Here is a 19,112-nt window from a genome sequence, read left to right as displayed (position 1 = left end):
GTGTAAATAATCAATAATTTGAATTATTGTGTTTTAATTGTATCACTCAATATTAAAAGGTCCTATGTCTGAAAATTGCCTCTCTGAGTTAGTGCCATATGTAATATTTTGTATAATGAAGTGTCCTAAAACGTAATCCATATAATACTATAAAATTCTATGGTAATGATAATGTTCATTGTGTAAAATATGGTCTAATGTTAACTATATTTTTACCATCATAATATTAAACAAATGAATTTTGACTATTCATAAGCCCAGTCGCACATACAAAATCGTCTCGATTGAGACATAGTTATAAATCAAAACAGCAATGTTGCAAATCTTTTCTGCACGCGCAGGCGGGACCATGCCGAAACTGATGAAAAAACCGTTGCAAGATTTTGCTATTCTACCTGCGGCCCATGCAGAGTGAAATATGTTACATGCAACAAGCGGATGTTTTTTTCTACCAAGAATGTCGTACTGACGCTATGTGCGACGATATATTAGGTTACATGTATTTTGTGAATGAAACAAAATCACATCGACAAATTCAAATTGTTGTAGTCGACACGAATTTGTATATGCGACCGAGCTAAGAACCAAATTCACCAATAAAAAATATATATCTATAATTTTTGATTTATTTAAAAAAAACTTTGCTCACGATTTGTCAATAGCAAATAAATGACATAGGACCTTTTAAAACTGAGCCGCAGATTTATGTATATATTCTCTGTTTACATTTACAATTTTACATGAACTTGACATCATGCTGATCAATAAAAACAATATAATTGATGAACTAATACTATTAGTAATTCAAGTTTGCTAAGCCAAAAAGGCCTAAGGACATTTTAGCAAAAAAGAGTTAGTTATTTATGGGGTTTAGAATTAGGTAAAGTGGAGTAGGAAAGGTAGCACCTTTACTAGTCAAACAGTCACTGGTCTTTACTACTCCACGGCAATGTTCCCTGTAAGGTGTGCGCGCACACATGTTTTCATCACCCGCACAGTCCTCACACAAAAATAATGTAAAAGAAAGTTTCCTTTGCCAAATTTTAGTTTTGCCCGACTGCACGAAACCACATCAATCACATGCACAAGTCTTCGACTCATTTCTCGGAAGACGAAAGTCAAGTGCGACTAACGCGAGCATGCAAGTAAAATTTTACGTCAAGCGAGATCACTATATCTGTCACGTTCTATCTCGTGCCAAAGTATACGAAAAGAAGATACGTATTTTAGTGTTTACCGGGATGCTGTTACGAAATTGAAAATTTTGAAGAGGTGGACTTTTGAAAATAATGACGTAGGTATAAGTTTTAATGAAAAATTGTATGTGTGTTTGTGTGGGGAGGTGTAAATTTACTGCACCGGGTAGTTACGCCACTGCTCAGATGCATTGATGATCTGCACACACAATAGAACAATTAGAGGGAACGTTGCTCCACAGATAAGGTGATGCGAATATAAATCCAGTTGAAAATCGTTAACCTCTCCCTTTTTAAGATCGCTTGGTATGTGTCACAAGTACCACATCCTTCAAGAGGTGACCCTGTTAAAATTAACAAAATACAGCGGATCTGGACCGGAAAGTCAATATTTCTCCAGAAGGTACGGGAAAACCACTGGAGTATTTTTCCCAAGATAATGAATATGGCTGATAAAATGGCCTAACTCAACGCCGACATCCGTCCGATAACGGATATGGCACGAAAAGAAGAAGATAATTTAGAATATCATCTTCGGTGCCCCAAAAGTATGTCAGTATGAGTTATTCCGTGACGAGGTAACAATTTTTTGTGGTAGGTCGTTAGTTAAAAATATGTACACGAAACTGTGTAGTTTTGTATTTTCATTATGTAGAAAAACAGATAAAGATTGACAGATACGCGCTTTTGGCTTAGCAACCTAAAAGACATAAATTATTGAAACATGAACAATTCTGTGAACTCAACAAACAAGAATTTATACAAAGTTCAGATTCGATTTCTTATAACGGCAATGTCTCTGTTTTACAATAATACTATGCACCTGAGTAATTTGTCATTTATTGCCACATACAAAGACGAATATTCCTCCCGAGGCCTGATATCTTGAAATCGAACGCACATATATTTAATTATAATACACAAATTCAAAATATTCTCAGGTAGAGGAATTAAGCCTTATAGAGTTTCAATATCACGTTTGTATCATACGACGATTTAATTTGTTCAAGTGAGCACAGAACCGACGGCTACAAGCCAGTTGGAACAAAGTCGGGACATCACGAGGTGCGAGCACTTTGTGTTGAAGGTAGCCGGCGATGGTTCATGACTTGAATTACTCCTGCAACAGAAACAAACACAATAAGTTAATATGTAGTAACATAGGTTGAGATAGAGTTCTCCCAATTCTTTTCTATCGTATGGATGCTAAACTAGGAGATGTTAAAGAGAGTTGAGACTTTCGAGATGTAGCCGTATAGATACATCCTCAAAATTCCATGGACTGACTATGTTGACGTCCTCAAACGAATTGGAAAGGACAGAGAAGTTCTGTGTAGTCTTAAAATCAGAAAACTACATTACTTCGGCCACATTATGAGAGGATAAAAGTACAGCATTCTCCAATGCATTATCCAAGGAACCATCAATTGTAAACGTAGCAGAGGATGGTAGCCGCATTTTATAGTTTAAAAACCTCCGTGAACGGTACAAGTGCAGCTCCACTGATCTCTGATAAGGGATGGTACGATAAGATCAAGAAGTAACATAGGTACTAACTAATCATACTATTTCCAATGACATCAAAGAACACATACGAGGGTGGGTCAATAAGTCCTTAGAAAAGCCGACAGGTGGCGCGACTAGTACTGTAAGCGGTTTGTTTTCATGCAGCGGCACTACCGATTCAGTATGCTGCGAAGTTTCAATCAGATTGGTCGGGTTGTTGTGTGTTTCTCGTACATTTAAAAAAAAAATTTGCTTGTGGAAAATGGAAAAATGGAAAATGGAGAAAATTGAGTTTAGAGCTGTTATTAAACATTTTAATATAAAAGGGTTAACAGCAAAGGAAATAAAAAATGAGTTGGATTTAGTTCACGGCATATCTGCTCCTTCACTTGCAACTATTTATAACTGGTTAATTGAATTTAAACGTGGTCGTACATCAACAAAAGATGAACCACGCTCAGGACGTCCTGTAGAGGTGACTACACCAGAAATGATCAATAAAATCCACGATATGGTGTTAAGTGACCGAAGATTAAAGTTGAGTGAGATAATTGAGGTTACAGGGATCTCAAAAGGTAGCGTCATTTCTATTTTACATGACAAATTGGGCATGAAAAATATTTCTGCAAGATGGGTGCCGCGTTTGCTCACAGTCGACAATAAACGCAATAGGTTGGTGGCCTCTAAAGCCCTGTTGTCGCTCATGCAACGCAATCCGGATGAATTTTTTCGTCGCTTTGTGACTGTAGATAAAACATGGATACACCACTATACTCCCGAGACGAAAGAACAGTCAAAGCAGTGGATTGCGAAGGCAAACCATGACCCAAGAAGGCGAAAACCGTAAAATCAGCTGGTAAGGTTATGGCTACTGTATTTTGGGATGCACGTGAAATTATTTTCGTTGACTATTTGGAAAAAGGAAAAACAATAACAAGGGATTATTATGCATCTTTATTGGACCAGCTAAAAAACAAAATTGAAGAAAAACGGCCTCATTTAAACAGGAAAAAAATCTTCTTTCATCAGGACAATGCCCGTGTTCACACATGTTTACGATCAATGGCTAAAATTGAAGAATTGAAGTTCGAATTGGTCGACCACCCACCGTATTCACCAGATTTAGCCCCCAGTGACTTTTTCCTTTTCCCAAACTTAAAAAAATGGCTAAGTGGACAACGTTTTTTTTCAAATGAAGAAGTCATCGATCGGACAAATGCTTATTTTGAGGACCTTCCGAAAACTTATTTTTCTGACGGTTTAAAAAAAATTGAGAAACGTCTTACCAAGTGTATTGAGCTCCAAGAAGATTATGTTGAGAAATAAAAAAAAAATACAAAAATAAAAACTGTTTTAATGCTTTTTTCTAAGGAATTATTGACCCACCCTCGTACAATAAATGTATATAAATAATTTTGACTATAAATAGATGGGAGTCATATCATGAGTATTCTAGCAATATTTTCTATCTGACATTTCTGTCGACATTGATATTTTGCATAGATAGGTAGCAAATCGATGTCACACAACTATTGCAATTGGCCGTATGCTTCATACTTGAAATTGTGAGTATAAGTCTTGTCTAAGATTACGTATCCATATCTTATTCAGAGGTAATTAGGGATTGCAATTCCGAATGAAAATACCAATAGCGGTATTTCCTATTGAATACCGGTATTTGTAAATTAATTGGAAAAAACAGAAGTACAGTAGAACCTCGATTATCCGGACTAATTGGGGATGAAGATAGTCCGGTTAAGAAAAAATCCGGATAATCGAAAAAAAATCATAATTGACAGGGAAAGACAAATATATTCAGTATGAATAATTTTTATTTTCTAGATTTACATATTATACCTACATTCACATATTATGTATAATAAATTATTTTGGTACTGTTCGGTTAAAGCGGATACAGCGGAAAACGCATTTTGAAAATAGCCGATAAACTGGATTATTTGTTAGTTTGGGTTAGGTTAGGTTAGGTTAACATAACAAATAATCCAGTTTATCGGCTATTTTCAAAATGCGTTTTCCGCTGTATCCGCTTTAACCGAACAGTACCATTATTTTTTATTAAAAAAATCAGTTATCGATTTTTGATTCTTCTTCTAGAAGCTGCCAAATCGCGAATACTCTTAAGATATATAAGTTGCTAATAAATCTTCTTGGTTCTCAAGCCATTTCATGGCGACATCTAAACACTGAAATCTGACGAAAATGAACCACATAAAAATACACTCTTCAACTTCTTTATTTCCTGATTTTTTCATAACTTTCCGCTCTGAGCTTACATATTCTGACATTAAAAAATTAGTAAACTTTACAATAGTTTCACTTTTTTTTATATCCGAGATAGTTGACGTTCTGACACCATATTTATTAGATAGATAACGTCCCGAGTCACTGCGTTTCAAAGCATCGATTATATCCAATTATTTGTCTTTTAATGATAATAGACACGTTTTCTTTTTGATGACATATCGGTAATAATAAAAATAAATATTTAAATCGTGACCGATAATTTTCAAGAAACAAACATCTAATGCGTATTGAATTTGGAAGACTACTGACCTAATTTTTTTTACACAGGTGCATGACTCATATTTTACACCAGATGTTATTGGAACAAATGCGCCAAACAACGACCAAAAAAATGTTAGGCAATCTTTTTGTTTTATTTTGAACAATTCGGATAATCGAGGTTCTACTGTATTTACCAATATATATATATATATATAAAAATCTTTAAAATAATAATATTTTATGTGTCATTGATGGTCACCAACGACGATGAAGGGCCACGAAGGTAAACCAGACATAGCGTAACCCGACAAAAAAAAATGCAGTCCTGCTAAATGTTAAGCCTTTTACGTTAATTAATACATTTTTTTCCACTTTCAATACCGAATATCGAATCGGTATTGTCTGATTTTTAAAACCGGTATTTTGGTATCGAAAAATACTGGGATACCGGTTTTGAAATAGGTACCGGTATTGCAATCCCTAGAGGTAATATGTTTGAGAGTTTTGTCATTCTTACTTTACATACATACTATGTACATAGTTGCTAATTATGATTCAAACATAAAGAAATGTGTCAAAACTTATGACAAGTCTTAAATAGATTATTCCCTTACTTGTACTTAAATTGACAGTCCCACAATTTGACAGTGGCATCCATACTGACGGAAGTCAGTGATCCGTAGTCAGTGGTTGTTTTCAGTCCATTGGTCTCTAGGCCTTTGGGAGGCCGCTCGCTCTCACCAGCGGCAGTCCAGTCCAGCCCCGTCACCACGTTCTGGTGCCCTTTCAGATCGTGGAGACAGTTCCCGCTCGCTATGTCCCACACTTTAATTCGTTTGTCTTCACCTGAAATGGAAACATTACAATTTCATAAATGTTTTCTTATAATAATATTTAGGATAACATTCTTTTCTCCTGAGGGTTGTTTTCAATACCCAATCTTTCTTGTTCAGTGGAACATTTTCTAGAAACTTGAGAAACCCCTACCTGGCCGACACGTCATGTTCAGGTCCACATAGGAAAATTATAAAATATACATGTACATAAATGATATACCGTGGTGATGTTCCACTAGCACCCTTTTAAGTAGAAAAAAAAAATGCAAACGCTTCCTAGTTTTACAAGATTTTTAGACTCAAAGCAAACAGCGAAGTAGCATCAGATATTTGATTTTACTGATCCGGAAGCCATGACTTTCAAATAAATGTAACATTCTTATAAATGGGAGCTAAATATAATTTCAAACATAGTTACCAAATCTTCAAAGGTTTTTCAAACGATGCTTGTAATAATTTCAAGATACAGGTAACCCTCATTCATCGCGACCCCGGCGAGTGCGGATTCGTTATATCGCTATCTTTTTTTAAAATTGGAAATTGTGGAAAGGGGAAATTATCCACCAAATTTTATGTAGTGGATGAGACAGGACTCTATTGGAAACGAATGCCAACACGTACATTTGTTTCCATAGAGGAGAAGACTGCTTTTGGATTTAAAGCATCCAAGGATCGTCTAACTCTTCTTCTCTCAACTTATCGAAAAAACCGATGGAGATGATAGAGATGCCATGCGCGTTTGGTGGAAACAATATTATGAAAGCTATCAGAAACGTCGACGAAGCATGGATTGAAGTCACCCAGTCGTGTGTGAAGGGTGTTTGGAAAAGGTTGATCAGTGAAATTGTTAAAGTTCACTGCAATTATGAAAATGATATTCAAAATATCACCAAAGAGAGTCTTATAGCCATATCTGGAGGCATCGAAGGTGATGATGTAGATGATATTCAGACTTTGTTAAAATCACACGGGGAACCCTTAACTAATGAAGAGCTGCAGGAAATGGACTGCCATACGTCCCTAGCAAATGACGTCTCCGAACCTGTTCCCGTGTGAAAGTTAAGTGGTAAAACTGTTGAAAAGGCCCTTTCTCTTCACAATCAATGCATGGAGTTGTTAGAAGAGAACGATGAAGATTACGAGCGAGTGAGTGCTATAAAACGTGGCTGTAATGCATTACTTGACAGAATTTTGCACAATATGTAAACGTAGAGAGGCCAAACAAGGGAATCTCCCCGTTGATCGCGAAATTTCGTTTATCGCGACCATGTCCAGAACATATCCCCGCGATGAATGGGGGGTTACCTGTATTACATGATAATGTTGTCGGGGTAGTTTTTTTACCTGCGCTGGCGATGAGCTTTCCATCAGGGCTGAAGGCGAGACAGTGGACGGAACCTCGGTGGCCAGGGAACAGCCTGACCTGTTGACCCGTGGACACACACCACAGCCGCACGGTCTTGTCTGCGCTGCCTGTCGCAATGTAGTTGCCGTTTGGATGGAAACTGATTGTCTGCAATAATTTCAATGATTCTCCAGTTATAATAATATTCATTAGTAATGAAGTCGCGAAGAATCAACCATATTATTATAATGAAGTAAAATACATCGTAATCATATTATATGGCGAGGAAAAAAAAAATCAGTAATTTACGGTTAGCTGATAGCTTTAAAAGTATTGCATAATACTATTATCCATCTTAGAGATCAGCGGGTCTATTCTATACACAAGACCGCTAAAGTGATAAAGTGATAGTATTTATTACATACATTATGTATTGAGGTATTATAATTGTTACAATAAGTAAGCCGTCTCATCAGTCAGAACTGTCTCTCTCTCGCTCTAAATTTTATCACAGTCAAGAGAATCACTGTTAAAATATAGCACTTATTGCAACAATACCAGCCAACTTATTGTAATTGTTACAATAAGTGCTGATAACTCCATACAAACCTACCCTAGTTAGCCGTAAATACTATCACTTATCACTTTAGCAGCCTTGCGTATTGAATAGACCCGCTGGAACGCTAATTGTTTATTGTGTCAGCGTGCAGAACTAACCTGCCATTGGTAATGTCAATTAAAAAGAATATATCATACACATTACATTAGCACAAGCTATAAATTCACAATGCTTAATATCCCAATAGAAACTCACAACTTTTAGATAAGTCAGATAAATAGAATTGAATAAACACTGACATTACGCAGTGAGTTAAAGGTTAGTAAGTAAAAAACTTGATTAATTGAGTTAGCATTTACTTGGTAGAATTCCATTTTACAAGAAATGAAAATATAATTAATATTAAATTCTACAGGTTTTTGAAAAAGGTTTGTCGATAGCTATTTCGGTTGTAACACCATTATCAAGACTATTCAGATAGGCCGTTTGCCTTTGCTTAAATACTATACGTGTATAGATAGAGACTGAATACATTTTCTTATTCGTTCCAGCAATATTATGAATTTGTACACTTATTATAAATTGTAATATTATTAATACTTTGAAAACCCTAAGTGGGTTTTTTTAAAATGGATATAAAAATTTACAAAAATTTATCAAAATTACAGTGTTTGAGTACTTTGGTTATTTAAATAACCTATCTTCGGCAAACGGCCTATCTGAATAGTCTTGATAATGGTGTTACAACTGAAATAGTTATCGACAAACTTTTTTTAAAAACCTGTAGAATTTAATATTAATTATATTTTCATTTCTTGTAAAAAACTTGAGTTTATGGCCACTTCAGATATTGATAATATTCCACGTATGTGAGGTAAGTTAGGTGGATGTTGTATTATAAATTCGTAAGATAGGGTCTACTTTGCTGATTCGGTGTACTTTTTATGATTTTGTATGGATTTTTCTTATTACATTCCGTTCTGTTTAATGTTACTTATTGTCTTTCATGTCATGTTGTGGACATTTTGAATTTATAATAATTAGTGTTCGCTTCATTTACATTTATAATGTAAATAAATTGGAATTTGAATATTAATTTATTGGTAGTGTTTGGGCCAAATATGTCAGCGCTAATCCAATACAAATTTCTTACCTATCTCACACCATTATCCTTTGTGCGCCAGGCACACTATAAATAATTCAGTCATTGTTCATTATTAGTGACATTAATATCTGTTTACTTGTAACCCGTCGAGACGTCATTACCGGCATAGGTATTGAGCGTTGATTGCCACGACACTAACAACTAACACAGCGCTAACGCCTAAGACAAAGTATTACCGCGAGAGTGATAGTACTAGTGGGGAGTTCGGGAACAAGGAGCATAAGCCAAAAAAAACCTAGACAGTTTGACTGAAGTTAATACTCTAAAACAATTATTATAATATATAATATCATTATGTACATCAGAAAATATATTATTCGAGAGCATGAAGGCAGTTTTACTCTGGATTTTAGATTAACTTAAATGAAGATAATAATTATGACAATTGAAGATCGTTGAGTAGGTTTCGAAGTTCATTGGAAAGCGATGATTCAATCAAACTCACATTAACATCTAGATTGTGTCCAGCAAATATTCGCAGGGGAAATGTTCTATCCAATGACCATAGCTTTGCCGTTCTGTCATGTGAACCTGACGCCATGTAAACTCCATGCCTGGCTACATCAAGGCACCAAACGGGGTAGTTGTGGCCTCTGAAAAGTTAGGAAACAACAATTAATAATGCAATCATTGTAGGTATCCACAAAAGATATTCAGTAATTCTCAAGTAGATATAATGAATAAAAACGACCATCACCCAAGGACGAATTTATCCAAAGGGCAAGGGCTAATTAATATCTATCAGGGATGCTACAAAGGTGGGTACGTATATAATTAAAAAAGGTCTTAATTTTTGTTTAAAAAAATCACATATTATTTACTAACAAGATCTAATAAAGCTAACATATCTCTACTGAGATTAGAAGTGAACAAAATCGATATTGACTAATAGTGCAACATACATGAATTAATTTAATTCATGGCGGCAGGAAAAAGACTTTTCCCTTACAAATTAATTTATTTTTTAGGCTTCAGGGCCCTTGGGCTATGGCCCCTATGGTGAATAACAGGACTGTTTTTACCTATAAATAGCAGCACAGCTGTGATCGGACATCCTCCACGCCCTGATGGTAGTGTCATGTGAGACGGAAACTAGAACTCCAGACTTATCGGCTGCTTCTAAAAGCCTTACAGCTTGTACTGAGCCGGAATGCCCTCGTAAACACACGCCAACAGAAGGGTCACTGAAATCACACGGAAATACAGATAAATTATTTAGTGCCTAATGTAAGAAATTCGAAATCTCAATTAAGGTGATGCTTTACCACTAGTTAGCGTTTATATTGATCAATACGTGTTGCAATGTGTCCAAAGTATTGTACAGTGTTATTTGTACAACATCAATATTAATGTTTTTTTTTTACTATGATTGATCCTAAGAAGATCATATGGACGCCCACGGAGTGGAAGGCGTATTAACAGATTTTTGTTTTATTGAGAAATGGATGTTAGCCACTTGCCCAACCTATTAGGTCCAAACACACATTTGACAGATTTGAAAAAATTTTGGGACCCGAGATTCGACACGGGACTTGTGACACAGTAACCGCTTGGTCATCATGGGCGTTCATTTAAGTATACATACACATAGGTGAAAGAAATACGTGCAGTTTGAACCCCGTATTAGTTGAAGTACATGGTGGAGGGTTCTGAAGCAATTTTTGAGACTGCAAACTGTGACTTTATCCGACTGGCTTACTCTTAGATATGCTTATATTAGGCTTGTTTTGATGATTTTTTCGATTCTCAAGATTCAAGAATATTTGATTCTCTATAATTTGGGATTGGTTTATTAATTTCTCAATAATTTATTTAAAAGTATGAGAGCGAATATCAAAAAAATTCGTGAGAAATGACAATCAACCTTTCTAATTTTTTCTCGAGAATTTACAGTCACAGCCTCTACACACCGTGGTCCAAAAATGAAAAGAGCTCTTGGCTACATATCATATATTGGTGTAAATGTGAAGGCCCATATGATCTTATTAGGATCGTACATGGTTGGGAAAATGAGAATTTTGTCATTCTTAACCCTATCCCTGCGTATGGCATGTAAACATGCCATAGACTTTATCTCGTATTTTTGACCAAACTAGAAGAGACACTTGTGGATAATATGCTTTAAAAATTAGTTCAAACCTTTAGGTAGACATATCAGGCAACAGATCATAAAAATGTCAAGTAAAACACAAGGAAATATATTTTTGAAAAGAACACTCGTTATTCAGTCGTTTGAATCGCGCGCCATTGCGAAGACGGCTGTACTAGATGTGTCACCAGGGTTATCAAAACAAAACATTGGTCATGCATCGAAAAGTGTGCATCGATAATATTTTTATTTACCTTTTAATTAATTATTATGATTACGTTAGTGTTATGTATTTTTTCTTAGTGATCTGTGATCTCGATAGAAACATTTTGAAGATTTGTTTTTAGTATTTTTTGTCATTATAAATATATGTGAAATAATTATTTCACCCGCCAAAATGTCACTACCACATAATATTATCGAAAAAATAATGCTGGAAAATATTTTATCGATGCACAGCTCTCCAGTAAACTTGTTTGGCTTTGTTCATTGTTCCATATTTGATATTTACATTATTATAATGGGTAATAATTTTTATTTTTATGTGCCACGAAACTGTGTTAGCTCTGTTCACATGCTCATATTATGCCTGGCGATTATTCGACAGGCCCTTTGTACAATGAAAAAGCCGACGGCGCCTCATAAATTATATCATAATAGTATTTTAGCAGTGCGGTAATTATTTTTAGTGTTTTATTCTCCAAAACATCCTAATGAATAAGTGGATGACATTATTTTATGGCGACGAAAATAAATATAGGTTCAGAATTTGAAATGGTAATAAAATTTGAGTTTACGACTTACTAAATGCGATAAGCGATAACCCACTGATTATTCCACAAGTGATTTAGTAATATATCTGTCATAGACCGTAATCAACTACGGCAGCATGTACTCAACACAGCCCTGTGTATAACGAATACAAACGCGGCGAATTGCTCGGTAGTATGTGTTGAAACTGTGTATGTGAAGACTGGACAGCCGCCATTTTGAACGCGCGGTCAAAGCTTGGATATTTTTTAGCGTCTTCACTTTCTTCGATTTATTTTAGTGAGAATGTAACGAATATAGTTTATTTCTTGGTGCATTTGGAATAACTGATATATAGTTCATCTAGTAATCTATTTTTTAATTTTGGAATCGATCTGTTTTAGCTGTAGTGACCGTTTTAACAGATCACTTGACTGAAAATAAATTCCCGCGAAAATGGCTCGCAGCGAAAGGGTTAAATTTGTATAATATGCTACAAATTAATTTGTTGAAAAGAAATGGGAGATAAGACTTAAGGTGACGCATCAGTGAAATGCCAAATAATTTTCAACTGTACGCGCGACGAAATTTTGGACTCGCTGCCATTCACTGAGAGAATGTTGACCCAAGAACACGTCACTTTGCTGCGTGATGGTGACGGGTCAATTAATTCTAAAATCGTGTAAAGATGACTAAAAACGTTACCCATTTACTTTAAAAAGAAAACATGTCAATGAATATATTATTATTGTTACTAATAGAACAATAAACAGAACATAAAATGGACGTATGTTGGATTTATATGACAAATAATATTTCGTTTGACAGGCGTCATTTTCACCCGCCACCCGCAATCCGCGCATCGCCTAGCAACGATCTTTTTAGACCGTGCCTCAACTAATGCATGGCTTTAAAAATCGAATATGTCAAATGAATCACACTGCATATACGAGAAAATGGATGAGTCAAATCAACACGACAGTTAGTAAATTCCACACAGAAACATAGAATTTCACATACAAAACGTAATCTTCTTGTGGCTCTCCTGAGATCCTCCTTATTTCCCCTTTCAAATCGTACACAGAAATAATTACTAAACAAATGAACTATTATATTAATAATTATACTTACAATATATTGTTTGTTTCGTTATGTTTAACGTCAGGTACAACATTGCATGCTAATTCAACTTGCGAAATATTTGCGTTCACACGTTGATTACTATCCATTATATTACCGCCTATGCCCCATATCCTAATTTCAGAATTACTAAAGCCAGCAAACAACTGCTTACATTCTGAATCCATTGCTGAACACGTAAGGCTGCAATTAAAAACATTGAAACATCGGTAATGAAGTTAGTTACATACCAAAATATATAAAATTGATCGTCATAGGCAATGTGGAATACAGTAGACGTTAGAGAACATCACACGGGCTCATCCTATGGCAGTGTTCTCTGCTAATTTTCTACTAGTCTGGTGGTGTTTTGTGTGTTCTAGATTATCTGAGAAATCAGAAACCTCAATTGCTTCTATTCCAGATGTATAGTACATACTAGTTGATACCAATTTGGGAGGATAATGGCTATATTCAACTAAATATAACCAAACAGTATTCAAGTTGAGTTTAGATGGATGCTGCTTTATAAATTCTTAAGGAGGAGTCTGTAGAATTCTTTGTGTAGGTTCTACTGACTTTGAATTTTTTATAATAAGTAATGTTGTGAACAATTGAAATGATTAATTATGAGGCTTACCTAGTATCCGCAGTCGATATCTTAAATAATTTAAGTGGTGGTATTTGTTCTCTAACAGATTGTATCGCCTCCTGTAATTCTCTTAACTCCCGTTCATTTTCCAAAAAATCCGTATGCCCATTACATAACCTATTATTTTCATCTGGAATAAACAATAAACGCAAATCAGTAAGAGGAAAGCGTTATTACATGGTAAATTCATATAATATAATAGCACACTTATACTTCACTACAAGGCCCAATTTAAATTCAAAGCAAAAAAATATACTTTTTGACATATTTCTAACATTGAGAAAAAATGTTTTGCCCATAAAAATGTATATTGGTATATATATGGACTAGATGCAGAATAATAAGTCATAATACCCGAATCATAAAAACTACACGGCTGAGAGTACCACAAAGGATTTGGCAAAGCACTTTCTCGTTTTGAAGAAAGAATGAACATCGTACGTTAAATTGATCCCAATGCCGAATGTGTTTATTTTTGTAAAGGAAATATCTCATTTTAACTCATTCACCGCTGACGGCACACCTGATGTTTTTTTGCATGATACCAGTTTGCCATACTTTGCCCTTCTGCCATGACAATATAATATTATACTGTATAAAGAAATAAAATAAATTTTACCATTTGTATCAAAATTGTTAGGCAACTCATTCAATAAATCATCATCTTCTTCCTCCAGATTCTCGGTTGAATTCTGTAAACATAATAAAAGGATTCAGTAACAAATTATTATCAGTTGATTTTATTAGAATTCAGAGCTTACCAATCAGTATGCCGTAAGCGATTGTCGCAAAATTTAAGCGTAAACTCAAATCGCTCAATTAAATATAATAAATATAATTTGTCGGACCACGATGGCCGAGCGGCTTAAGCTCTCTTTTAATATTTATTATTTGTTTTAATTCTGATTTATTAATATATAGATGGTAACATTCGAGCATTCTTGAGAAGTTTAATTATGTATTTTGCCGTAACCGACACTCAAAGGTGAGATTGGATTTGCAATTCTTTTGCGTCAATATACCATAATGTTTCGAACACCAATCTTTTAATGTAAGAAAACGAAGAGCTCCTGGATTTGAAGAATGAGTAAATCCTTGAAGATCAATTCAAATATAGACTATTCAATAAAAACTCATCTAACATATTTTCCAATCACACATCTATGTGAGCAATCTTATTTCTTGATCAGGAATTACAAAAATGTAGGTTTTTCAAGAGACATCAGCGTCAAAAGTGTTTGGTAAAATTGAGGTATGTATGTAAATATTTTCCAGTGCGCTAGCACTTTGGAATACATCAAATAAATATTTTTGTTCTGAAGTGTACAAATTATGTATATTCGATAAGCTTAAATGTTGTAACTTACTAATTAAATAAAAAAAAATGGTTTGATTCAAATTTTTAAATGTGATGTGTAAAAGGTTATGAAGCAACTGCATTAGATAATTATTATGCTTTGATCAATATCTATGCCTTTTCAATACACAGCCTGTCGATTATCGTAAATACTGATTTGCTTTAAAATACAATTGAAAGGTATAAAAGTATAAAATAAGTAATGGACAAACCTGATCAGTGGCATCATTATTGATTATATCAAAATGGAACCACGTTTGTAGTACTTGTATTAATATCACATGACTATGTCTAGCTAAATACTTTTTTAAACACATTATTGCTTCTAAGGATAATTGCAATTCATATTTGCAGGATCTGAAAAAAGAAAAAAAATACCAATTATGTCGCAAGTTTTTTCATTTACAAGAAAATTTTGATTATTCGATTACTAAATCTCTACATAATCATGGTTGTTGTGATCAATGTCGATTTTCTGTATTAATGGTCGACCTTCCCACCTCCTAGAGTTCACAAGCCGGAAATTTTGTGTTTGTAAATTCAGTATAATGTTTTGTGATGAAAAACTTCATGAAACATTTCAAATTTAGTGGTATAGAAACAAAGTAAAAGGTTTAATACATATACATATTTCGTACTGATATCAGCATTCCCAAAAGGGTCACACGTATAGCAAGTTTTACTAACAATAAGCCTTTTTTAGAAAAACCTTTAAGCTATTGTTTCCATTATTATGACCAAACAGAATAATGTTGACAAAATTTGAAATCAATAAAAAAATACAATATCTTCCCATAAAATTAATGAACAAGGTCAGACCCAAATTAACGGTGAGAGGTGGTTAAGAGGTCTAAAAACAGATTTTAGAAATTATCATTTTTCTAATAAGAAATCATTATTTTACCATTTTAATTAAATTTTAATATTTTAAACAAATCAGACTATCAACATTAAAGCATTAGAACTAACATTATACATTTATTTATTGTTGGGCCTCATGGTATATTGTAGTGTTAGATATTAAAAATAATATTGTAGCGAAAATTTCCTCAAAATTATTCCTGCAATATATTTTATATATTTTGTAAGTAGACTGAAAAGTATTTTTATGTTTATTAAATTTTGTATGGGTGGGTGGGCAAGCTTAATCTTAATGGTAAATCCAGCCTTGCACAGAAGTTCAATCAAAATTTCCGCATGTTTTTTAACTGATTTATTTAGAAAATACCCATTTTCTTTACGTTATACCGAAGTTCCCGAAAATAGGTAATTTCAGATGGAACATGAAAGCTAATTTTGAAATCGTGGAACATCAGTATTTTCCATCTTTAGATTTCAGCATCAACAAATTGAAAGAAATCAAAAAATTCAGAATTATTATAGGATTGTAAGACCTTTGCATGCATACCAATGAAAGTGTCTTAAGACATACATACCTGAATGCAGTTATAGTCGGTCTAGAATCGACATCCTGCAATGTGAAAATGGATCCTAATTCATCTAGTATTTGATAAACAAAGTCTTTCTCGGGAATATCATTATCTATGGTGCCGTTCTGCAAGGAATGAAAGAGCTGCTCTAAGCTATTTGGTCGGTAGAGTGCTGACGGAAGGTTGCCGTCGCTGGTCTGGTGGTTGTAGAACATCGAGGATCCGCATTCTCGCTGCGGGAGGCACTTGGAGTGCATCTTCAGGAAGACGGAAGCAGGGCCACGGTGACCGCCGCGGAGCATCTCCAAGTACATGTGACATAGCAGCGGGCACAGGATGCTCGTCAGTTCATTCTGGACAGATTCTGGCTCTACGGTTTTGATATATGTTACAAACCTGAAACAAAGCATTGAATTTAGAAAAAAAAATACTCTACAACACAATGAATAGATTTTCAACTTTATTATAATTTTCACCTGATTATTAAGTACTTTATTTAGATAGTTGTGGACAGTGGTGGTTTTCCATAAAGCAGATGAAATGATCGCTACCCCATAAAGTGATAAAACCTTAAAAAAGTTTTTCACAATCTGACTAAAAATCATTTCAAAAATCCTGGAAACAACCAGTTCTGTAGTGTTCAACTTAATAATTGTAGTTTATCACAATGGCAAGGTCTTTAAAACTGTCAGTGGTTCGAGCGCCCACATACCTAAAACCTTGTGGAGATAATTTGGCAGAATTTTTAAAATGAAAACTGCAAGATAATTCACTCATATAAACTGATAAATCTACTCAATGAAGTAGATGAAAAAAATAGCACAGTCAAATGAAATAGCAAAATAATACAATCCGGTTCTCATAACAATCGCTTATATATTCAATTTACTGGTTAGTGAAAAATGAGTGATATCCTGGCAATGTTTCTTCATATTTTAAGTTGCATATGATTGTATTGTAAAAAAATCTTGTGTGGATAAGAGAAAAAAACAAAATTGAGATGGCATACAGTTACTAGGTAAACACAGAAACATTCCATAGATAGTCGTTCATATATATAGTTTCACAATTAGGGCTTTAAAATATGGTGTAGTAATTTTTTCAATTGACAAATTTTATTTGTTTTTTTTATAACTTGAATGCACTATGGTATTTTAAATCATGTATCTTGTTAAAAATGACATGTTAGATAGAAAATAGATTTTTTAAATCTTTTTAAAGCCACTGTTTCATAGTTTCAATATTTATTTATTAATTTAACACTACAATAAGCCAATAGGCTCAATGACAGTAGTGTAGTAGTTGCACAAAAGAAAATCATGTAGATGGGTTGTGACCTCACCGGCAATCGAACTATGAGGCTCTCAATGAGAAAGCAGTGCCTTATCCATTGGAAAATGACGGGTTTTTACTAACCGAACTATATACTTCAATAGAATTCATAAATCTACTGTGTGAATACTGTCTTATACTTATAAATTAGGGAAACAGTTGGTTTTCTTTGTTATTACATATACCCCATGCAATTCATTATCAATAACTTTGTTTATTGCAAAATATGTTTGCAACAGTGTTAGAATAGGAAAAGAGAGATTCAGTTTCATATTAGAAAGATATTATATTTTTCTTCTGTCGTAATGTTTTCTTTTTTACTATAAAACATTTCTTAAAAAAGTAGACAATTACTGAATAAATGAGTACTGTTTATTAATGGACCACTATTTACATAGTATATACATATTTTTCACGCATTGCTGGATGTTTAAAATAATAGCTAGCCTATATATTTTCGAGTTACATCGATTGACCTAAAATTAAACTGACTCATAATTAATGAAAGAACCGCCACAAATCGCGGCGGGAGAATAATGAACGAGTTTTCCGATGTGTTACTCACTTTCTGAATTGTTGGTCACATTGCGCTGGGTCGTTATTGATGGATGAAAATAATATCGAATTGGCGCGACCAGATTCTCCATCGATTATTGCTGATACAGCCATCTGTTCAGCGCTATAACATAACGCTGTAGAAGGCTTTGTGGATAGATCGCGTTCCTATTGAAAGAAAAACAACAATTGTAGTTATAATACGAAACAACAATCGACGTAAACAATAATACAGCGTATGTAAAATGACCATTACAGCTAAATGTCAGAAGGATTTTAAGGTTATATTTAGTGGCGTAATGGTACCGTATAATTCCGACGCTCTAGGTATGATACAACCGCTGCCTTGACTGCATCATTTCTTGATTTTTTCATTTTAGATCGTCAGTCATTAAACTATAATATACACTAATACCAAAAAAAATCACAAAAACTAGACCGAACAGCCATTTCTATTTGTATTTTGGGCCCAATGGAAACGAAATACAACATGTCAGATGAAAGTGTCAATTGTCAATGGTACATCTTGTTTATGGCCAGTGCTGTCACAACTAAAAATAAAATATTATTCGAATTTATCATAATAATTCGTATTAGGCAATGGTGAACACCTGAAAATTGAAAGGTTAAGAGTAAAAGGGATACAATTAATGAAAAGTAAGAAAATATATATTATATAAACTTCTCTTAGTAAA

At 34.2% G+C, this 19,112-nt stretch overlaps 1 protein-coding gene across 1 annotated transcript; it reads right to left on the bottom strand.

Moving 5' to 3' along the window:
• Positions 1-631: 631 nt before the first annotated feature.
• Positions 632-18,935, bottom strand: wda (will decrease acetylation). Its single transcript, XM_085945207.1, has 12 exons — positions 18,724-18,935; positions 18,428-18,585; positions 16,537-16,926; positions 15,313-15,457; positions 14,363-14,435; positions 13,732-13,873; positions 13,104-13,295; positions 10,156-10,317; positions 9,579-9,726; positions 7,409-7,577; positions 5,843-6,074; positions 632-2,316 (listed from the first exon to the last, which is right to left on the bottom strand). Exons 1-12 carry the CDS (start codon positions 18,790-18,792, stop codon positions 2,202-2,204), a joined length of 1,995 nt encoding a protein of 664 aa, XP_085801333.1. The 5' UTR covers positions 18,793-18,935; the 3' UTR covers positions 632-2,201.
• Between the last annotated feature and the right edge of the window lie 177 nt (positions 18,936-19,112).

This window comes from Rhyacophila brunnea, unplaced genomic scaffold (assembly GCF_057557595.1).
Source record: "Rhyacophila brunnea isolate RB1 unplaced genomic scaffold, BYU_Rbru_1.0 scaffold_18, whole genome shotgun sequence".
Taxonomy (NCBI): Eukaryota; Metazoa; Arthropoda; class Insecta; order Trichoptera; family Rhyacophilidae; genus Rhyacophila; species Rhyacophila brunnea.
This window is presented reverse-complemented; position numbering and strand designations above follow the sequence as displayed.

Bases quoted from the DNA above. Each gene is read 5' to 3' on its own strand.
- wda (XM_085945207.1), bottom strand. From the start codon at position 18,792: ATGAAAAAATCAAGAAATGATGCAGTCAAGGCAGCGGTTGTATCATAC. The intron at 10,318-13,103 runs GTAAGTATAATT...GTGTGATTTCAG, and splicing joins AACGAAACAAACAATATATT to TGACCCTTCTGTTGGCGTGT. The intron at 6,075-7,408 runs GTAAAAAAACTA...TTTCCATTTCAG, and splicing joins AAAGCTCATCGCCAGCGCAG to GTGAAGACAAACGAATTAAA.